The 23368-nt window shown below is 43.8% G+C and overlaps 2 protein-coding genes across 5 annotated transcripts in view; both read right to left on the bottom strand.

Annotated features, from left to right (window-relative positions):
- Positions 1 to 8077, bottom strand: part of LOC118400386 (SAP domain-containing ribonucleoprotein-like) — a 76149-nt gene extending 68072 nt beyond the window's left edge. For 2 of the 4 annotated variants that reach the window (XM_052473664.1, XM_052473663.1), the window contains exons 1-4: positions 7913 to 8077; positions 3333 to 3432; positions 1248 to 1288; positions 1092 to 1165 (exon numbers count right to left, since the gene is read on the bottom strand). In XM_052473664.1, coding sequence (XP_052329624.1) covers positions 1092 to 1165; positions 1248 to 1288; positions 3333 to 3432; positions 7913 to 7945 — 248 coding nt within the window. In that variant the 5' untranslated portion in view covers positions 7946 to 8077. The remainder of the gene's footprint in view (positions 1 to 1091; positions 1166 to 1247; positions 1289 to 3332; positions 3433 to 7912) is intronic. The other 2 variants (XM_035797204.2, XM_035797203.2) reach the window with 2 other exon arrangements.
- Positions 8078 to 8877: 800 nt separating this feature from the next.
- On the bottom strand, positions 8878 to 12004 carry cdk2 (cyclin-dependent kinase 2). The gene is made up of 7 exons (XM_035797202.2): positions 11550 to 12004; positions 11002 to 11079; positions 10792 to 10912; positions 10092 to 10262; positions 9826 to 9927; positions 9528 to 9731; positions 8878 to 9366 (listed from the first exon to the last, which is right to left on the bottom strand). The coding sequence occupies exons 1-7, from the start codon at positions 11663 to 11665 to the stop codon at positions 9262 to 9264; spliced, it is 897 nt and encodes a 298-aa protein (XP_035653095.1). The 5' UTR covers positions 11666 to 12004; the 3' UTR covers positions 8878 to 9261.
- Positions 12005 to 23368: the final 11364 nt, after the last annotated feature.

Below are 23368 nucleotides of genomic sequence, written 5' to 3'. Positions count from 1 at the left end.
CAAACTCAGATATGTCAGTCGGACTGCCAGATGGTGAAGCGTGATTAATCACTCTAGAGAACGCATTTCCACTGCTCCAGAGTCCAATGGCGGTGAGCTTCACATCCCTCCAGCTGACGCTTGGCATTGTGATCTTAGGCTTGTGTGTGTGCGGCTGCTCGGCCATGGAAACACATTTCATGAAGCTCCCGACGAACAGTTCTTCTGCAAGACGTTGCTTCCAGAGGTGGTTTGGAACGCAGTAGTGGGTGTTGCAACCGAGGTAAAACTATGTTTACGTGCTCCAGCACTTGGCAGTCTCATTTTGTGAGCTTGTGTGGCCTACCACTTCGCAGCTGAGCCATTGTTGCTCCTAGACGTTTCCACTTCACAATAACAGCATTTACAGTTGACCGGGGAAGTTCTGGCAGGACAGGTATTTGACGAAATGACTTATTTGGTAAGGTGGCATCCTATGACGGTGCCACGTTGAAAGTCACTGAGCTCTTAAGACAGACAAACATTGGCAGTTGAATGGCCTATGGAGATTGCATGGCTGTGTGCTCGATTTTATACTCAGGTCAGCAACAGGTGTGGCTGAAATAGCTAAATCCACTCATTTGAAGGGGTGTCCACATACTTTTTATATATAGTGTACATAATCAGTGCCAACGTATCACTACGTTCTGTGCCATGTTGAGAATTGATCTCCTGTTGGCTATATCGGAAATAATTGATAACTGATAAAAATGTATGATCTTTGGAAAATGTCTTCTATATCTGCCGTTTCCAATGATTTTTGCAACATTGGTTTTGTCGGACAACTGTGGATTACTGGAAACCTGTCTATTGAAATAATCCCCAAAGAGGTCTTGTACATATGGCAACAGAAATTGATCAGGAATTGCAATCATAGACAACAAAAATAACATTCTGACATCAAGCTTCATCTTAACACTGAATTAAGAAAATATGATGTAATGTTGAAAAACTGCTTGAATTTACCATGAGAATCATGATAACAATGATTAGGTCTACTTCAATCACATAATAACCATTAGGACATAAAATATTCAATAGGTAGGTGGGTGTGAGTGAAATAGAGTACTGACTTTTCAGGCACAGCTGTCTCTCCTGCTGCCTCTTCTGCAGGTCTTTCATTGATTTCCTCCTCTTTAGGCTCGTCCTGTAAATACACACGTAATCTCAACAAATCCTCCACAAATGTAAAGATATTCAGAGATATTGTAATAGTAAAGTATTCCTACCTCTAACTCTCCCAAGACCTCCTCTTCATTCACCTCATCTTCTGGAACATAACACGCTAAATATATATTTTCCTCACATTGTCAAGCCAACAAGCTGGCTGTAAAAACAATCATGTTTATCTGAGCATAGTACATTAGAGAATGCATACTTCACCTGTCAGAGTGAATAATGCTACATAAAGCGCATTCAGAAAGTATTTAAACCACTTTAATTTTTCCACATTGTCACAGCCTTATTCTAAAATTGATTAAACAAAACATTAATCAATCTAGACACAATACCCCATAATGACAAAGCAAAAACTGTTTTTTTGAAACTTATTTTAAAAAAACGAAAACATTAATAGAACTTATTTACATTAGTATTCAGACCCTTTGCTATGAAACAAAAAAATTGAGCTTGGGTGCATCCTGTTTCCATTGATCATCCTTGAGATGTTTCTACAACTTGATTGGAGTCCACCTGTTGTAAATTCAATTGATTGGACGTGATTTGGAAAGGCACCTACCTGTCTATATAAGGTCCCAGAGTAGAAAGTGTACGTCAGAGCAAAAAACAAGCCATGAGGTCAAAGGAATTGTCCGTGGAGCTCTGAGACAGGATTGTGTCGGGGCACAGATCTGGGGAAGGGTACCAAAACATGTCTGCAGCATTGAAGGTCCCCAAGAACACTTAAATGGAAGAAGTTTGGAACCACCAAGACTCTTCCTTGAGCTGGCCGCCTGGCCAAATTGAGCAATTGGGGGAGAAGGGCCTTAGTCAGGGAGGTGACTCAGAACCCGCTGATCACTCTGACAGAGCTCCAGAGTTCCTCTGTGGAGATGGGAGAATCTTCCACAAGGACAACCATCTCTGAGGCACTCCACCAATCAGGCATTTATGGTAGAGTGGCCAGGCGGAAGCCACTCCTCAGTAAAAGGTACATGACAGCCCGCTTGGGGTTTGCCAAAAGGCACCTAAAGGAGTCCCAGGCCATGAGAAACAAGATTCTCTGGTCTGATGAAACCAAGATTGAACTCTTTGGCCTCAAAGCGTCACGTCTGGAGGAAACCTGGCACCATCCCTACTGCGAAGCATGGTGGTGGCAGCATCATGCTGTGGGGATGTTTTTCAGTGGCAGGGACTGGGAGACTAGTGAGGTTTGAGGGGAAAGTACAGAGAGATCCTTGATAACCTGCTCAGCACCTCAGACTGGGGCAAAGGTTCACATTCCAACAGGACAACAACTCTAAGCACACAGCCAAGACAACACAGGAGTGGCATGGGAACAAGTCTCTGAATGTCCTTGAGTGGCTGAGCCAGAGCTTGAACCTGATGGAACATCTCTGGAAATACCTCTTAATATCTGTGCTGCAACATTCCCCATCCAACCTGACAGAGCTTGAGAGGACCTGCAGAGAAGAATGGGAGAAGCTCCCCAAATACTGGTGTGCCAAGCTTGTAGCGTCATACGCAAGAAGACCCAAGGCTGTAATCGCTGCCAAAGGTGCTTCAACAAAGTACTGACTAAAGGTTTGAATACTTACATAAATGTCCGTTTTTTTTATTTGTAATACATTTGATAAATTCTAAACCTGTTTTTGCCTTGTCATTATAGGGTATTGTGTGTAGATTGAGGGGAAAAAAACTTTCATCCGTTTTAAAATAAGGCTGCAATTTAACAACAAAGTCAAGGGGTCTGAATATTTTTCAAATCCACTGTACATCTATCAAACTAAGATTCAGTTATTGAAAAAAGCAAGACAATTCATGATACCATACAAAAAAAAAGAGCAAGGCTTATATTGCAGTAGTTTTTTAAATTAAGGTGAGTTCAGAAACAAATCAAGAATAGGTAGATCTGAGGGAACGTGTTTGTTATTATGCAAAAACAAGAAACCACAGACCAACACCTAAACATGACAATGCATGCTGCTAATAGTGTAATAGATGGAACTGAAGTGAACTCTCCATGTCAAAATTCACAGGGCTGGGGAGCTTTACGCATTCGCACAAGGCAACAAAAACAAAAACACTTAAACTGTACAATCAGCGCTATTAAGACATTAGTGAGTGTTAATGCAAGAAAGTCAAGTCCACCATACCATGCTCCTCAAGGTATGCCTGCAACCGTCCAATAAGGTCACCTTTGTTTCCTTTCACCTCCAATCCCCTCACAGCACATTCCTGCTTGAGCTCAGCCAACTGAAGGTGAAGTTAGGGTCAACAAATGTATAACACTTTGTTAGTGGAGAGGGTATGTATATAATACAGTAGCAAATTAACATTGATTAAATGTATTCTTTAAAATGTAAACTACAACCAACCAACGAAATTAGTGCTATGATAAACATGGCTACCACATGAGTAAACAGTTTTGGCACAACTCAATGCAGCAATTTGACAACAGACCAAACTACTTCCGGCGCCGACTGAGATGGCCGCCTCACTTCGCGTTCCTAGGAAACTATGCAGTTTTTTGTTTTTTTTACGTGTTATTTCTTACATTAGTACCCCAGGTCATCTTAGGTTTCATTACATACAGTCGAGAAGAACTACTGAATATAAGATCAGCGTCAACTCACCATCAGTACGACCAAGAATATGTTTTCCGCGACGCGGATCCTGTGTTCTGCCTTACAAACAGGACAACGGAATGGATCGCATGCAACGACCCAAGGAAACGACTCCGAAAAAGAGGGAAACGCGGCGGTGTTCTGGTCAGACTCCGAAAAAGGGCACATCGCGCAACAATTCCCAGCATTCTTCTTGCCAATGTCCAGTCTCTCGACAACAAGGTTGACGAAATCCGAGCAAGGGTGGCATTCCAGAGGGACATCAGAGACTGTAACGTCATCTGCTTCACGGAAACATGGCTTACTGGGAAGACGCTATCCAGGGCGGTGCAGCCAACGGGTTTCTCCACGCATCGCGCCGACAGAAACATACATCTCTCTGGTAAGAAGAGTGGCGGGGGCGTATGCCTCATGACTAACGGGACATGGTGTGATGAAGGAAACATACAGGAACTCAAATCCTTCTGTTCACCTGATTTAGAATTCCTCACAATCAAATGTAGACCGCATTATCTTCCAAGAGAATTCTCTTCGATTATAATCACAGCCGTATATATCCCCCAAGCAGACACATCGATGGCTCTGAACAAACTTTATTTAACTCTTTGCAAACTGGAAACCATTTATCCGGAGGCTGCATTCATTGTAGCTGGGGATTTTAACAAAGCTAATCTGAAAACAAGACTCCCTAAATTTTATCAGCATATCGATTGCGCAACCAGGGGTGGTAAAACCTTGGATCATTGTTACTCTAACTTCCGCGACGCATATAAGGCCCTGCCCCGCCCCCCTTTCGGGAAAGCTGACCACGACTCCATTTTGCTGATCCCTGCCTACAGGCAGAAATTAAAACAAGAGGCTCCCACGCTGAGGTCTGTCCAACGCTGGTCAGACAAAGCTGACTCTACACTCCAAGACTGCTTCCATCACATGGACTGGGACATGTTTCGTATTGCGTCAGATGGAAATATTGACGAATACGCTGATTCGGTGTGCGAGTTCATTAGAACGTGCGTCGAAGATGTCGTTCCCATAGCAACGATAAAAACATTCCCAAACCAGAAACCTTGGATTGATGGCAGCATTCGCGTGAAACTGAAAGCGCAAACCACTGCTTTTAATCAGGGCAAGGTGTCTGGTAACATGTCCGAATATAAACAATGCAGCTATTCCCTCCGCAAGGCTATTAAACAAGCTAAGCGTCAGTACAGAGACAAAGTGGAATCTCAATTCAATGGCTCAGACACAAGAGGCATGTGGCAGGGTCTACAGTCAATCACGGACTACAAGAAGAAACCCAGCCCAGTCACGGACCAGGATGTCTTGCTCCCAGGCAGACTAAATAACTTTTTGCCCGCTTTGAGGACAATACAGTGCCACTGACACGGCCTGCAACGAAAACATGCGGTCTCTCCTTCACTGCAGCCGAGGTGAGTAAGACATTTAAACGTGTTAACCTCGCAAGGCTGCAGGCCCAGACGGCATCCCCAGCCGCGCCCTCAGAGCATGCGCAGACCAGCTGGCCGGTGTGTTTACGGACATATTCAATCAATCCCTATACCAGTCTGCTGTTCCCACATGCTTCAAGAGGGCCACCATTGTTCCTGTTCCCAAGAAAGCTAAGGTAACTGAGCTAAACGACTACCGCCCGTAGCACTCACTTCCGTCATCAAGAAGTGCTTTGAGAGACTAGTCAAGGACCATATCACCTCCACCCTACCTGACACCCTAGACCCACTCCAATTTGCTTACCGCCCAAATAGGTCCACAGACGATGCAATCTCAACCACACTGCACACTGCCCTAACCCACCTGGACAAGAGGAATACCTATGTGAGAATGCTGTTCATCGACTACAGCTCGGCATTCAACACCATTAGTACCCTCCAAGCTCGTCATCAATCTCGAGACCCTGGGTCTCGACCCCGCCCTGTGCAACTGGGTACTGGACTTCCTGACGGGCCGCCCCCAGGTGGTGAGGGTAGGCAACAACATCTCCTCCCCACTGATCCTCAACACGGGGGCCCCACAAGGGTGCGTTCTGAGCCCTCTCCTGTACTCCCTGTTCACCCACGACTGCGTGGCCACGCACACCTCCAACTCAATCATCAAGTTTGCGGACGACACAACAGTGGTAGGCTTGATTACCAACAACGACGAGACGGCCTACAGGGAGGAGGTGAGGGCCCTCGGAGTGTGGTGTCAGGAAAATAACCTCACACTCAACGTCAACAAAACTAAGGAGATGATTGTGGACTTCAGGAAACAGCAGAGGGAACACCCCCTATCCACATCGATGGAACAGTAGTGGAGAGGGTAGCTAGTTTTAAGTTCCTCGGCATACACATCACAGACAAACTGAATTGGTCCACTCACACTGACAGCGTCGTGAAGAAGCGCAGCAGCGCCTATTCAACCTCAGGAGGCTGAAGAAATTTGGCTTGTCACCAAAAGCACTCACAAACTTCTACAGATGCACAATCGAGAGCATCCTGGCGGGCTGTATCACCGCCTGGTACGGCAACTGCTCCGCCCTCAACCGTAAGGCTCTCCAGAGGGTAGTGAGGACTGCACAACGCATCACCGGGGGCAAACTACCTGCCCTCCAGGACACCTACACCACCCGTTGTTACAGGAAGGCCATAAAGATCATCAAGGACATCAACCACCCGAACCACTGCCTGTTCACCCCGCTATCATCCAGAAGGCGAGGTCAGTGCAGGTGCATCAAAGCTGGGACCGAGAGACTGAAAAACAGCTTCTATCTCAAGGCCATCAGACTGTTAAACAGCCACCACTAACATTGAGTGGCTGCTGCCAACACACTGTCATTGACACTGACCCAACTCCAGCCATTTTAATAATGGGAATTGATGGGAAATGTAAATATATCACTAGCCACTTTAAACAATGCTACCTTATATAATGTTACTTACCCTACATTATTCATCTCATATGCATATGTATATACTGTACTCTACATCATCGACTGCATCCTTATGTAATACATGTATCACTATGCCACTTTGTTTACTTTGTCTACACACTCATCTCATATGTATATGTAACGGATGTGAAACGGCTAGCTTAGTTAGCGGTGTGCGCTAAATAGCGGTTCAATCGGTTAAGTCACTTGCTCTGAGACCTTGAAGTAGTAATTCCCCTTGCTCTGCAAGGGCCGCGGCTCTTGTGGAGCGATGGGTAACAACGTTGTTGATGTGTGCAGAAGGTCCCTGCGAGGGGACGGTTTAAAAGTATACTGTTACATATATACTGTACTCGATACCATCTACTGTATGCTGCTCTGTACTCATTCATATATCCTATTATATATATATTCCTTATCACCTTACACTACTTACTTGTTGAGTGCGCATTCTCGGAACGAGAAGCACAAGCATTTCGCTACACTCGCATTAACATCTGCTAACCATGTGTATGTGACAAATAACATTTGATTTGAAGTACAGATAGTGAAATGTACAATAACTTGCCGTATACGGGGTAACAGGGGCAGTTTTGACAATAATGTAAATAACTGCTAGCTATCCAACCAATAATAACGAGCTCATTAAAAGTATGCTAGCTGGCTATAGAGCAAACTTTGCACACTAACGTTAGCTAGCGAACGTATTCATTTGCAATGTGGAATGTAGTATTTAGCTAGCTAAATTAATTCGTACAGGTAGCTGTTAAACTGACGACGTTCTGTGTTTTACAGTAACGTAAGCCTACTAACGTTAACGTTAATATGTGCTAATGTCTAGATGGGATACAGTTTTTATACTTTAAAAAAAGTTGCTTTTAGGCCATTTAGCTAGCTAACCCTAACCTAATTCTCATAGCCTGGTGCGTAAATTATCCCAAACCTTCTAAGAAAAGTCCATTATGACAAAATATCTCGTTAACTAGTTAGCACATCAGCCGATAACTTTTATCTAGCTTCCATTTGCAGGCATGTAACACTGCATTACTACCGCAAAACTACATCAGCTCGCGTTGTAAACCGTAAAATAAGCACATTTTCAATCACTTGTCAATTTGACAAAAAACTAGTTGAATAATTCCGTATACATTGAATTGTATTCATTTTTTTATTGTTTTCTCACCTTCAATTTATGGATTTCAACAACGTCGGCCATCTTGTTTGTATCGGGTAAGAGCGGAAACAAAATATCCAATGCGGTAGTGCGCTTTGCTGAAAGGCGTAACAAAACGACCGATGATTGGCTGCACGAGGCTTGTCTACGCTCGTGTGAAACGGTATAAATGCTGAAAAAGTTCAGCGGTGCTGCCATCTGCCGATACTTTACTAGATTAACACATCAAAATATAATTCCCTCAGTAACTAAGTGACTCATACTACAAAAATATAAACTCAACATAGAACAATTTCAAAGATTTTACTGAGTTAGTTTATACAAGGAAATCAGTCAATTTAAATAAATTCATTAGGGAATGGTATCAAACACCTGGAAACCACGTGATGTAATTGATACCATTCCACTAACTGCACTCGTCATTACCACAAGCCCATTCTCCCCAATTAAGGTGCCACCAACCTCCTGTGTGATGCAGGGCCATCCATTGGGAGAGGGGAGGCAGAAACCTCCTGTGCTGGGCAGGGCTGCAGCCACGGGGAGTCAGCCAATCAGAGTTAGCTTTTCCCCACAAAAGGGCTTTGGCAAAGGAGACATTCTGACTAACAGGGATAAACACATTTGTGCACAAAACTCTGAAAAATAAATTTTTGTGCATATGGAACATTTCTGGGATTTTTTGTATTTATTTCAGATCAAGACATGGGATCAACACTACATGTTGCGATTGTTCAAAAACAATTTACTTGTAACTAACCCTCCTTTTCCCCCCTTTTGTTTGTGGCTATACTATAGAACTTCTTATGTCAAGCCTTGATGAAATATCTTCAAAATAACACATACCATGTTTCATATTGTCACACAATGTTAACCTAACTCAAATGAAGAGCTTGCCAAAAGTTGGCACAGGATTCTGAATGTTAACTCGCATATAGTACCTGTAAATATACAAAATTACATGAATTGAAAAGACAGAAGATTTGGAACAAGTTTATCTTTATGTATAATCATTAAACATTTATAAAATTGGCATAACAAGTTTGATAAAATCTAAACACAACCCCTTCAATACAAATCTAATGCTGAAACTGGAATTTTCCAATCCATTCTCCACTCCATAACAAGCACTCATAGCTGTAAAGAAAAAAGAAAAGAAACTCACAGGACATCTAATTTATAAAACGCTGGTTTTAGCTGCTGGAATGATTTTTGGAATGGCACCCATATTTCCCTGTGATCTCTCCAATCTTCTGGACTGTACTATTCAGGTGTGGATAAGAGCTGGGGCAGTCCTTATGCTCAGAGGTCTCTCATGGAAAGACCCTGCGCTATGTATTGTCCCTGTCAGTCTGCATGTCTCAGAGTCGTAGGTGTGGCATTGGCATGGTGACGTCACGGAAGAACCGATGGACAAGGGCATTTTTTGCAGATATCCTCTTGTTTGGGTCATAGGCCAGCATTTGCTAGAAGAATAAGAAAATGTCATAATAAGGTACAATGTTTAAATCGGCCAGTGACAGCAAAGTGTGAAGCTCTGAGCAATAATTTCAAGTGATTACATTTGATTAATCTTATTGGTACTAGCCCAATACCAAAACATCATTAATGTGGTTAGAGTTCTCACCCCAAGAAGCTCTCTCCCGTCGTCATCTAGAGGAGGCACCACTTTGGACAGCTCCTGCCGGGCCCACTTTGGGAAGGAGGGCTTGTAGTCAGGCATGGAGGTGACTCCTGGCCAGGCCGCCTCATCCGGAGTACCCAGGGTACGGAAGATTCGGAACAGCTGATCGATCTCGGAGTCACCTGGAAACAAGGCCCTCCTAGTGATCTGAAGAATGAATTGGAAAGTTTGGAGATGAAGTGACACCTTGCTTTATAAAATGTTGAAGCTGCAAAATATTATAGCCAGACAATAAATGTACCATTTCAGCAAAGATGCACCCCAAACTCCAGATGTCAACAGCTGTAGAGTAGTATTTGCAGCCCAAGAGAATTTCTGGAGCTCGGTACCATAGAGTTACCACCTGAGAAATGTTAATACATGTTAATTTCCCTATCATGGGCTCAAAAATGATGAGATGCTCACAGGATCATAACACATGTGAAACACTAATATTGCTAGCCATTGACAATTAAAAACCACACAGCAAAAATACAGTTTGGTGTATGTATATTGTGTATGCCTCACCTCATGAGTGTAGGTGCGGACAGGCACCCCGAAGGCCCTAGCCAGGCCGAAGTCAGCAAGCTTGATCTCCCCCTGGGCATTGATGAGCAAGTTCTGGGGCTTCAGGTCCCGATGGAGAACCCTGTGGGAGTGACAGAAGGCCAGGCCCTGTAGCAGCTGGAACAGGTAACTCTGCAAACACACCATAATTAGATTCATAGGGAGAGAGACAGTCACACAACCTGAGCTAGGTTACCATATTGTTTTCATTTCAGGTGACAAAATGTATGTAGCACTGCCATACAAAATCCAGAACAGAGTTATGCTACAACCTGGTAAAAAACAAAACCACAACATTACACATACAGAAACATTGTTAGTTGGTAAATAATCAAACAATTGCCATACATGTACTTTTTACTTGGGTTTTTCACCTTGATAACAATGCACAGTAGTTAGATGATATGTCCACCTGACAAAGACCCAAGTGGAATTGAAACATGTATCAAATCACAGTGGAGGCACTGTTGTCCTGTATGGCTCAATTAAAGCATAGCACTTGCAATGTCAGAGCTGTGCATTCAATTCCTGGGGCCACCCAGAAAAAAAAATCTATGCCGGCGTGACTAAGTTGCTTTGGATAAAAGTGTCTGCTAAATGCATCACCTATTGTTTTTTTGGTCAGTCTAAACAAATTGCATGTGCAGTGCAGTCTGAATACCTTGACAAGTGGCAAAGCGATACCAGAGACAGAGGAGGAGTCCATGAACTTCTTGAGGTCCTGATGTAGGAACTCAAAAACCAGGTACAGTTTGTTTTCTGTGTGGATGACATCACGGAGCCTGTCGGTGTGAAAGTACAGAGATGTCAATGTAAGCACAATTTAACAGAGAAAGCTGGTGTTTAACATAAGTAGCTCAATGGTACATACTCAACAATATTTGGGTGGCTGAGCTCTTTGAGGAGTGATATCTCTCGGATGGCAGTGCTTGGTACTCCCTCTGTTTCCCTAAGAAGGCATAATATCACACTATCATCCCATTCCTCACAAAGTCAGACAAATTAATTTGAACATTGCATGGGGTCCATCCATTGTATAATGTGTATAACATGGTGCAGTTAATAATACCCTTTTTTCTACATGCGTCTGGATGCGATTTCTAGTTCTAAATAGCTGGATCTACTTATGAGAACGTTACAGTCCATGTGACCAATGCCATATGATAGCAGTAGCTGTCAAGACAGTGACTTGTTTTTTCGTACAAAGCTTTAAAAGCTAACTACGCTATCCAGGTAGTTATCTATAAACTAGCATAACATGGGCTACTTTCAAGACTCACTGGTTATCAATTCAGGTCAAGTAACTAGGTAGCGACATAGCCAAATAGGTAGCGACGGAGGAGCCAGCTACTTGCCAATGTGACAATTAGCTGGCTAACGATAGCCAGCTAACCTAGCTGTCAGTCAGACACAACTTACGTGTCTAGTCTGATTTTTTTGAGGGCAACGGTCTCTCCAGTGACTTTGTTCTTTGCCTTGTACACCACTCCGTACGTCCCTTCTCCAATCTTTTCCACTTTCTGAAATGATTCCATGTCACACAAGTTCTGTTTTGGTTAGCTAGCTAGAGAGCTATCATCTAATACAAACCGCTGTATTTTTTTAAAACAAAGAAAAACGTTAGCTAACAGCAGTAGCTGCCTCAAATACGAGCTAACGTTAGAATGCGAACTAACTGAACTTTTGTGAATAAATCTGCAACTTTGTAACGTTGCCGCCAACGTGTTTCGCCAGGAACAACTTGGAGCGGGAGCCCATCAGGATTATCACACGATAAATAAAAGGAATCAGTTAAGCGGGTTGCAACACGTTCGACTCGAAACAAAAGTAACAGAACCCGCCAGTTCCCGCGTTGTTAATGCCACGCCTTGGATGAACTAGAGAACCGCCCAATTTTCAATATACGACCAATCACTGACAACCCAATAATCAAAATATTACAACTGAGACTCACATTCCGGAAAGAAAAAAACGATGAATGGATGGAACATTGGACCAAAGACAGTGCAGTATGAAGCTTGGCAGAAACTGCTTTTCCAATATAAATACCCGATCACTCTTGTAGTAGACGATGTCATGGTGACGTTGGCTAGCTAAACTCATGAACAGAAACACTTAATCGGGTCTATACGTTCAATTCATTGTTGTAAATACGTATGCTTCCAATAACAAGTCAGGAAACGGTGTCTAACGCCCGTCTCGCGCCAAACTGCGCATGTGCAGGCCGTCAACACAAAGGCACTCCTTCGATATTAAGTTGTTTTTGAGTTTTGAGTCAGTTTGTCACTTTCACGAGGTTGGAGTAATAACATGTTCAACTACTGAAGACAGTAGCTCAAATCTAGGTTGTGCCTTTAGATTTTGAGAAAATTAACAACTAATGAATGATGTTTAATGTCTCTCATCGACTTCTCAAGTCCCGGCCTGGTCTGTTTGGTCTCTTTCTTGAGCATTCCCGGAAGTCTTACGATGTTGCGCCTCTGGGTTTGGAAACTCTGTGATTGGACCCTGTTCTTCAGTGAGAATCAGCTGGGTTTATGCCATAGAGATCCTATTAAATTACTAGAGAGGATATGTCACGATCCCTCAAAGTTCCAGAATGGGGCGAAAATGGGAGCTATCTTAGTCAGGGAGAAATCCAAAACCAGTCTAATTGGAATGAATGGCAGTAGAGGCATAGGTCATATATTTCCTGCATTTACTTGTGCAGCGAAATAAAAGGCATGTGATGTATCAGAATTTGTGTAATAGAATTATAGCCAAACTAAAATATAGTAATATAATAATGAATACAGTTTATACAGGCTTTCTACACATTTTCTGTACAAATGGCCTCTAAAATATGTGCAAACAGACCATTAATGTCTCCGATTTAGTTTTCTTGGGGTGTGTTCATAAATTCACTCTGGACTGCCAGAGTGCACGCAGAGTGCGGTCTGGGCTTTAGAAAATGTAATTACGTTTTTTTGCAGACTTTATTGACACCTGTCATACTCAACAGGTGTTGCACCTTCATAAATTCATTGGTTATTCTGCGCTCTCAACGAGAGTGGTCTGAAATCGGAGTAGACAACAGAGTTAATTTAAGAATGCACCCTAGGAAAGCTGTGAATGCTTTTATATGATACTATATCAGTACATGTTGCATTTACAACTTTTCTGCATTGATTGAATGGAATTTTGGCATATTGGCAGATAATTAGAAACATGTATGGAATAATTTCTCTAAAATTGTCTGGCGAGCTAGCTAACACACATACAGTGCAGATACATTCTTCACATTCATTGTTTTACACAATATCTTATCACAGCACTGGCAAAAAAAACTACATTTGTCTTATTCATTGCTTTAACACACTCCGCCTACCCTGATGTCCTAGCCGTGTCTGAATCCTGGCTTAGGAAGGCCACCAAAAATCCTGAAATGTCCACCCCCAACTACAACATTTTCCATCAAGATAGAACTGCCAAAGGGGGCAGAGATGCAATCTACTGCAGAGATAGCCTGCAGAGTTCTGTCATACTATCCAGGTCTGTGCCCAAACTGTTCGAGCTAATACTTTTGAAAATCCACCTTTCCAGAAATAAATCTCTCACTGTTGCTGCTTGTTATAGACCCCCCTCAGCCCCCAGCTGTGCCCTGGACACCATATGTGAATTGATTGCCCCCATCTATCTTCAGAGTTTGTACTGTTAGGTGACCTAAACTGGGATATGTTTAGCACCCCGACCGTCCTACAATCTAAACTAGATGCCCTGAATCTCACACAAATTATCAAGGAACCTACCAGGTACAACCCTAAATCCGTAAACATGGGCACCCTCATAGATATCATCCTGATCAACTTGCCCTCTAAATACACCTCTGCTGTCTTCAACCAGGATCTCAGCATTGCCTGCATTCGTAATAGGCCAAACGACCACCCCTCATCACTGTCAAACACTCCCTAAAACACTTCAGCGAGCAGGCCTTTCTAATCGACCTGGCCCGGGTATCCTGGAAGGATATTGACCTCATCTCGTCAATAGAGGATGCCTGGATGTTCTTTAAAAGTGCTTTCCTCCCCATCTTAAAAAAGCATGTCCCAATCAAAAAATGTAGAACAAGTCACTCCAGACTTGACTGCCCATGGCCAGCACAAAAACATTCTGTGGCTTACTGCGAAGGAGCATCGAATAGCCCCCGCGATATGCAACTTTTCAAGGAAGTTAGGAACCAATATACACAGTCAGTTAGGAAAGCTAAGGCTAGCTTTTTCAAACAGAAATGTACATCCTGTAGCACTAATTCCTCTCAAAATTTGGGACACCGTAAAGTCCATGGAGAATAAGAGCATCTCCTCCGAGCTGCCCACTGCACTGAGGCTAGAAAACACTGTCACCACCGATAAATCTACGATAATCAAGAATATCAAGAAGCATTTTTCGACGGTTGGCCATGCTTTCCACCTAGCTACCCCTACCCCGGCCAACAGCTCTGCACCCCCCGCAGCAATTTGCCCAAGCCTCCCTCCCCGCTTCTCCTTTACCCAAATGCAGATAGCTAATGCCCTGAAAGAGCTGCAAAATCTGGATCGCTACAAATCTGCTGGGCTAGAAAATCTGGACCCTCTCTTTCTAAAATGATCCCCTGAAATTGTTGCAACCCCTATTACTAACCTGTTCAACCTCTCTTTCGTATCGTCCGAGATCCCTAAAGATTGGAAAGCTGCCGCAGTTATCCCCCTCTTCAAAGGGGGAGACACTCTAGACCCAAACTATTACAGACCTATATCCATCCTGCCCTGCCTTTCTAAAGTCTTCGAAAGCCAAGTGAACAAACAGATCACTGACCATTTCGAATCCCACCATACCTTCTCCGCTATGCAATCTAGTTTCCAAGCTGGTCACGGGTGCACCTCAGCCACGCTCAAGGTCCTAAACGATATCATAACCGCCATCGATAAAAGACAGTACTGTGCGGCCGTCTTCATCGACCTGGTCAAGGCTTTCGACTCTGTCAATCACCATATTCTTATCGGCAGACTCAACGGCCTTGATTTCTCTAATGACTGCCTCGCCTGGTTCACTAACTACTCTCAGATAGAGTTCAGTGTGTCAAATCGGAGGGCCTGTTGTCCAGACCCCTGGCAGTCTCTATGGGGGTGCCACAGGGTTCAATTCTTGGGCCGCTCTTGCTGCGGGTGATTCTTTGATCCACCTCTACGCAGACGACGCCATTTTGTATACATCTGGCTCTTCTCGGGACACTGTGTTAACAAACCTTCAAACGAGTTTCAACGCCATACATCCCTCCTTTCACTCCAACTGCTCTTAAATGCTAGTCAAACTAAATGTATGCTCTTCAACTGATGGCTTCCCGCAACCCGCCCGCCCGACTAGCATCACTACTCTGGACAGTTCTGACTTGGAATATGTGGACAACTATAAATACCTAGGCGTCTGGCTAGACTGTAAACTCTCCTTCCAGACTCACTTTAAGCATCTCCAATCCAAAGTTAAATCTAGAATCTGCTTCCTGTTTCGCAATTAAGCATCCTTCTCTCATGCTGGCAAACATATCCTCGTAAAACTGACTTTCCAACCGATCCTTGACGTCGGCTATGCAATTTACAAAATAACCTCCAACACTCTTCTCAGCAATTGGATGCAGTCTATCACAGTGCCATCGGTTTTGTCACCAAAGCCACATATACTACCCACCACTGCGACCTGTATGCTCTCGTTGGCTGGTCCTCGCTACATATTCGTTGCCAAACCCACTGGCTCCAGGTTATCTATAAGTCTTTGCTAGGTAAAGCTTCGCCTTATCTCAGCTCACTGGTCACCATGGCAACACGCACCCGTAGCATGCGCTCCAGCAGGTATATTTCACTGGTCATCCCCAAAGCCAACACCTCCTTTGGCCGCCTTTCCTTCCAGTTCTCTGCCGCCAATGACTGGAACGAATTGCAAAAATTACTGAAGCTGGAGACTTATATCTCCCTCACTAACTTTAAGCGTCAGCTGTCAGAGCAGCTTACCCATCACTGTACTTGTACACAGCCCATCTGTAAATAGCACACCCAACTACCTCATCCCCATACTGTTATTTTTTTTTTCTATTTTGCACCCCGGTATCTCTACTTGCATGTTATCGTCTGCAATTCTATCACTCTAGCGTTAATGTTAAATTGTAATTATTTCTCCACTATGGCCTATTTATTGCCTTACATCCCTAACCTTACTACATTTGCACACACTGTACCTAGACTTTTCTATTGTGTTATTGACTGTACATTTGTTTATCCCATGTGTAACTCTGTGTTGTTGTTTTTGTCGCACTCCTTTGCTTTATCTTGGCCAGGTCGCAGTTGTAAATGAGAACTTGTTCTCAACTGGACTACCTGGTCAAATAAATGTGAAATAAAAATAAATAAATAAATAAATAAAAACCATGGTTGACCAACTCGCTGACCAACATGGCTGACCTTTGGACCATCTTAATAAGGTTCATATCCATTCTAATTCCTAATTATATGATTTATACTGTGTTCATAACATTTACATACATTACATTTAAGTCATTTAGCAGACGCTCTTATCCAGAGCGACTTACAAATTGGTGCATGCACCTTATGACATCCAGTGGAACAGCCACTTGCATCTAAATCTTTTTTTTGGGGGGGTGAGAAGGATTACTTACCCTTACTTACCCTATCCTAGGTATTCCTTGAAGAGGTGGGGTTTCAGGTGTCTCCGGAAGGTGGTGATTGACTCCGCTGTCCTGGCGTCGTGAGGGAGTTTGTTCCACCATTGGGGGGCCAGAGCAGCGAACAGTTTTGACTGGGCTGAGCGGGAACTGTACTTCCTCAGTGGTACGGAGGCGAGCAGGCCAGAGGTGGATGAACGCAGTGCCCTTGTTTGGGTGTAGGGCCTGATCAGAGCCTGGAGGTACTGAGGTGCCGTTCCCCTCACAGCTCCGTAGGCAAGCACCATGGTCTTGTAGCGGATGCGAGCTTCAACTGGAAGCCAGTGGAGAGAGCGGAGGAGCGGGGTGACGTGAGAGAACTTGGGAAGGTTGAACACCTGACGGGCTGCGGCGTTCTGGATGAACCAAGTGGGAAGCTGGTAATTACCAGTTGTGAAGTTCAAAATCAAATCACATGTTATTTGTCACAACAGGTGTATGCTTTACTGTGAAATACTCACTTATGAGCCCTAAAGTAGTAACACAAGAGGAATAGAATACACATGAATTAAGCAAGAATTAAAATACATAAGAATTCATCACTGTGCAGGAGTACATGGTATTTAAGATAGATGTGTACATAAAGGCTGGGGTAAAGTTTCTCCCCCAATTGGTAGTTGGGGAGCTTAACCTGGAAGACAGCTGCAAACAATGTGTCGGAGGAAACACTGTACTGCTGGCGATCTAAGTCAGCATGCATGCCCGGACCGCCACAAGGAGTCGCTAGAGCACGATGGGACAAGGACATCCCAGTCAGCCATACCCTCCCCTAACAATGCTAGTCCAATTGTGCACCACCTCAAGGGTCTCCTGGTCGAGGCCAGCTGCGACACAGCCCGGGATCAAACCCGGGTCTGTTGTGATGCTTCTAGCACTGCGATGCAGTGCCTTAGACCGCTGCACCACTCGGGATGCCAGGATAGATAATAATAGGAGTAAAATAAAGAACAGAGAAGCAGCTTTTTATGATGAGGGTGAAAGTATGGTGTGTTGCACGTGCTACATTTGCACACACTGTACATAGATTTTTCTATTGTGTTATTGACTGTACATTTGTTTATCCCATGTGTAACTCTGTGTTGTTGTTTTTGTAGCACTCCTTTGCTTTATTTTGGCGTGTGTGTGTGTGTGCTTATGTAGTGTATGTGTGTGTGTTTGTGTGTGTGGGTTTGTATGAAGTGTTAGTTTTGTGTGTGTGTGTGAGTGAGTGTATATACAGTTTAGTCTTGTAAATGTGCATAGAGTCAGTGCAAGAACGGGTCAATGCAGATCGTCCGGGTAAGCATTATTGCTTGGGGGTAGAAGCTGTCTCAGAGCCTGTTTGTCCAAGAGCCGATGCTCCGGTACCGTTTGCCGGACAGTAGCAGAGTCTGTCTTGGATCACTGAAGTTCTTGGCAGTTTTTCAGGCATTCCTCTGACACCGCCTGATATAGAGGTCTTGGATGGCAGGGTGCTCAGCCCCAGTGGTATACTGGGCCGTCCGCACCACACTCTGTATCGCTTTGCGGTCAAGGGCGGTGCAGTTGCCAAGTGGTGATGCAGCTAGTCAAGATGCTGCCAATGGTGCAGCTATATAACTTTTTGAGGATCGGAAGGCAAATGCCAAATCTTCTCAGCCTCCTGAGGGGTAAGAGGTGCTGTCGTGTCCTCTTTACGACTTTGCGGGTGTGTGTGGACCACATTAAGTCCTTAGTAGCCTATGCCGAGTCCCCAACAACCGGATGTTCCGGTTTTCAGGGGAACTAGAAAGAGAGCCTGTGAGGTGACTTTTGCTTTTGGACATGAACAAGGTGACACCACTCTTAGCTCCACCATTCTTTCCCCCTCGTCAAATCAAAATCAAATCAAATCAGATTTATTTATATAGCCTTTCGTACATCAGCTGATATCTCAAAGTGCTGTACAGAAACCCAGCCTAAAACCCCAAACAGCAAGCAATGCAGGTGTAGAAGCACGGTGGCTAGGAAAAACTCCCTAGAAAGGCCAAAACCTAGGAAGAAACCTAGAGAGGAACCAGGCTATGTGGGGTGGCCAGTCCTCTTCTGGCTGTGCCGGGTGGAGATTATAACAGAACATGGCCAAGATGTTCAAATGTTCATAAATGACCAGCATGGTCGAATAATAATAAGGCAGAACAGTTGAAACTGGAGCAACAGCACGGTCAGGTGGACTGGGGACAGCAAGGAGTCATCATGTCAGGTAGTCTTGGGGCACGGTCCTAGGGCTCAGGTCCTCTGAGAGAGAGAAAGAGAGAGAGAATTAGAGAGAGCATATGTGGGGTGGCCAGTCCTCTTCTGGCTGTGCCGGGTGGAGATTATAACAGAACATGGCCAAGATGTTCAAATGTTCATAAATGACCAGCATGGTCGAATAATAATAAGGCAGAACAGTTGAAACTGGAGCAGCAGCACGGCCAGGTGGACTGGGGACAGCAAGGAGTCATCATGTCAGGTAGTCCTGTCAAGACCAGTATGTAGGGGGGGTCTAGTTTCAGGCATTTATTTTACTTCTGCTATATTAGGTTAAGTCCTCAGTGATGTGGATGCAAGGAACCTCCAATACTCCCTGTTCAACCCGCTCCACTATAGCCCTCTCAATGTGGATGGGGGTGTGCTCTCCCCCCTATTTCCTGTAGTCCTCGATCAGCTCCTAAATCTGACTGACGTTGAGGGAGAGGTTGTACACTGCCAGGTCTCTGACCTCCTCCCAGTAGACCGTCTCATCACCATCGGTGATCAGGCCTACCACCATCGTGTCATCAGCAAATTTGACGATGGTGTCGGAGTCATGCATGGCCATGCAGTTGTGGTTGTACAGGGAGTATTGGAGGGGACTAAGCACACACACCTGAGGGGCCCCCATGTTGAGGGTCAGCGTGGCGAAGGTGTTGTTGCATACCCTCATCACCTGGGGCTGGCCCATCAGGATGTCCAGGATCCAGTTGCAGAGGGAAATGTTCAGTCCCAGTGTTCCGAGCTTGATGATGAGCTTGGAGGGGACTATGGTGTTGAACGCTGATCTGAAGTCTATGAACAGCATTCTCACATAGCTATTTATACTCTTGTCCTGGTGGGAGAGACCAGTGGGAAGTGCAATTGAGATTGCTTCATTTGTGGATCTGTTGGGGCAGTAAGCAAATTGGAGTGGGTCCAGGGTGTCTGGGATGATTGTGTTGATGTGTGTCATGGCCAGCCTTTCAAAGCACTTCATAATTACAGCTGTGAGTGCTAAGGTACAATAGTCATTTAAGCAGGTTACTTTGGTGTTCTTGGGAACAGGGACAATGGTGGTCAGCTTGAAACATGTTGGGATTACAGTCTGGGACTGTAATGAACTTGTTGTGAAACGCAGATTGGCTAATGGCAAACAAGCTGCGTCAACCATGAACTAAAACTACAGCTTTCATGCTTGTAAACACATTATAGTGTTCAAAAACCATATTAATAAATATATCTTTGTATAGATAATGCTGTGTTATTTTTATCTGCCGGAAATTCTGTTATCGAGGTAATTTCCTGAGTAGTTGACGTCAGAGTTCAGCATGTGGGAGAAGTAAGAGCTCAGGGATGATAGACGTTAGTAATTATAAATTGGAGGGTCGTTCAACTGGATTTTTCACAGTCATATGTGGTAAATACCACCTTCCCACTTGGTTATGAATGCAGCATTAGGCTCTTGAAAAGCTTCTTTACAGTCTGTCAGTCTGGCATTTCTGTAAAAAGTAAACATTTAAGGCGGCTATAATCACCTCCAGTTGAGATTCATATGTTGATTTTCCCTCAAGACATTTGTAAGTTACTGCTTTCAAGGAAGTAGCTAATGCTACATACTCTTCTGTGAACCTGTCCCCTCTGCCTGTTCTACATCTGGCTGCTGCTTATGTCATCATTCCATTGGAAACTGGTAAATAATGATTGAATTGCCCCCCTCTTGCGCTCACATGTTACATTGTGACAATTGTCTGCACTCTGAGACATGTTGACTCATTATTTCTCTAGACTTTCATTCGCAACCTTATTCCAATGATCAAACAAAAAGTATCACGCTTTTTCCTGTTGATTTGATCCTATTTATGTTCAAATTCCAGACATGCCTCAGGTGTTGTTTGCTCATCCCCTTTGCTCTCCCAGAGTGGATCAACCTTTTGTCCCAAGTGTGTGTGTGTGTGTGTGTGTGTGTGTGTGTGTGTGTGTGTGTGTGTGTGTGTGTGTGTGTGTGTGTGTGTGTGTGTGTGTGTGTGTGTGTGTGTGTGTGTGTGTGTGTGTGTGTGTGTGTGTGTGAGAGAGAGCGAGAGATAGTTAACAGTTACGGCCAGCAATGTGTGACCTGCATCCAAAATTCTGGCCTACATCTAGCGCTGAAATTCATGTGCTGAAAATGAACCATTGTAGCCTTCATTTGTGTGTAAATGGTAATACTGTAACTGTGCAAAGCCAGGTTAGAGACAGTTTAATGCCTCTTCAGTTGAATGTGTCTTCAGACACATTATTTTACCAGATTGAGAAAAATGTTTCTCTCACATCATAAACACACAGCTAGTTTCATTCTGGTTTGTGTGGGCTTTGTCTAAGCCAGTGTTCTATGGTGGCATCTTTACTGTGTTGTGCAGTGTGGTCGGTCAGGTGCTCTGTGAGAAGAATTTAGTGAGCCATTAGCAATGTTGTTAGCACATGAGGGGTCACATGTAGTGCAGCTTGAACAATCTCACCACCAACGTAAGGCAACTCAAATGGTAAGATCTGTCAGATCTGTCAGCTACATACATATTTCCCATTGAATGCACCTTGTGTAAAAAATAACACGTGGCTTCTATTTTAATCACCCCTTTTCTCTGTAAAATGAGAACTTCCAAGTATCAAGGATTTAAGAATGCAGAGGCCTACTCATACCTGTGTCCATACATAACTGAAGAATTTGTTGATTTGTTTTTTAACCTGATTTGAGTATATATTGAGTTGCATGCATGTTATTTTGTTTTATGGTGTTTTAGTACATTCGGTATTTTTCTTTATTGTATTGGAAGAATTGTACTCACTCAACCTTTAAACCTTTTGAGCATACTGTAACAAAACAAGGGAGTAGCACGAGGTTCCAAGACAGGATTTGATCCCAGTACCCTAGGGTCCAGAGCCAGACACGTTACCACTGCTCCTAGAAAGCTAGCTCCCTTAGGATAATCGTGCTTATTAATCCCAGGGTCATTACAATACTATGTTTTCCCACACAAACCAAGGTTATGGTATTTTCATTGTGATCCGGTGTTCTCAACGATTGAGACCTTTGTATTTTTACCTCATTAGCTCAATAATGTCTCAGGGTTGTTTGACTGAAATGCTCTGGAATGCAGAAGAAGGACAATGAGCTTCCACAGTAATATAGAGCAAGCACGAGTGTTTCCCAGCGTGTGTGGACTGCTACAAGCGTAGATACTTTGACTTGGTATAAGGCTTAGGGCACTGAAAGGAGGATATGGGGAAAGAGAGGAGTAAAAGGATGCTATTGATTTGCCATCCCCACGCACTCATCTTGTGACCCCCATGCACACGGCTGTATGGTCGGACGTCAGGACAGGGATGCATGACTAGAGCTGAGAGAATTCTTCCAGGCCTTCACATAAGGAACAGACATTACATACAGTACAGTAAATTACATTTGTTTAAAATCTCTGTCAGAATATGATAGATGGTGGTCATATTTAAAACGCGATATTGATGAGAAAAGTTATTAACTGAAGCGAAGTTAAATTAAGTGACATTAAAGCATATGGTATAATGGTGGAGGCATGGAATCTGGCGGAAAATTGTCTTCCCAACATGTCTGGGGAAAATCATCAAAGGAACAAGTGTCAACTTTTGCATAGGAATTGCAAGATTAGAACAAACACATTAATGTAAACTTTAAACGGTCAGATAAGTAACGGTCGGATAAGTAACGGTCAGATAAGTAACGGTCGGATAAGTAACGGTCAGATAAGTGACGGTCGGATAAGTAACGGTCAGATAAGTAACGGTCGGATAAGTAACGGTCGGATAAGTAACGGTCGGATAAGTAACGGTCGGATAAGTAACGGTCGGATAAGTAACGGTCAGATAAGTAACGGTCGGATAAGTAACAGTCAGATAAGTAACGGTAGGATAAGTAACATAAGAGTACAGAGGAAAAGTCTGTTGTTCCTTCATGGTCCTTTTTTTTGTTCTCCTCTCCTGGTTACATGGCCAGTGGCCCAGCTTTTGACAGTTCCTATTGGGTATAAGGAACACCAATCCACCTCCAACAATTGTATTATGCTTAACAATACCTAACTATGACCTCATATCAAGGACACTACAGAATGAGTTATGTCCTAAAGAGTACACTCTTTCACTACTCGACAGAAATGAAAAAACATTGGATTGGTGTAGGAATGGGCTAGATAGTTTCAATATACAAGTTATTTCCTTTCAAATCCATGAAGGAGTGTGAACAAGTGTACACTTCGGGAGAAAGGAGAGATTATTGGGACACACA

Source organism: Oncorhynchus keta, chromosome 21, assembly GCF_023373465.1.
Source record: "Oncorhynchus keta strain PuntledgeMale-10-30-2019 chromosome 21, Oket_V2, whole genome shotgun sequence".
NCBI lineage: Eukaryota > Metazoa > Chordata > Actinopteri > Salmoniformes > Salmonidae > Oncorhynchus > Oncorhynchus keta.
Note: the sequence above shows the minus strand (reverse complement) of the source record. Positions and strands in the feature narration are given on the sequence as shown.

Coding starts and splice junctions, on each gene's coding strand:
- cdk2 (XM_035797202.2), bottom strand. CDS start 11,665: ATGGAATCATTTCAGAAAGTGGAAAAGATTGGAGAAGGGACGTACGGA. Junction 11,080..11,549: donor AAAAAAATCAGACTAGACAC/GTAAGTTGTGTC, acceptor ATGCCTTCTTAG/GGAAACAGAGGGAGTACCAA. Junction 9,732..9,825: donor GGTGCATCTTTGCTGAAATG/GTACATTTATTG, acceptor TTCATTCTTCAG/ATCACTAGGAGGGCCTTGTT.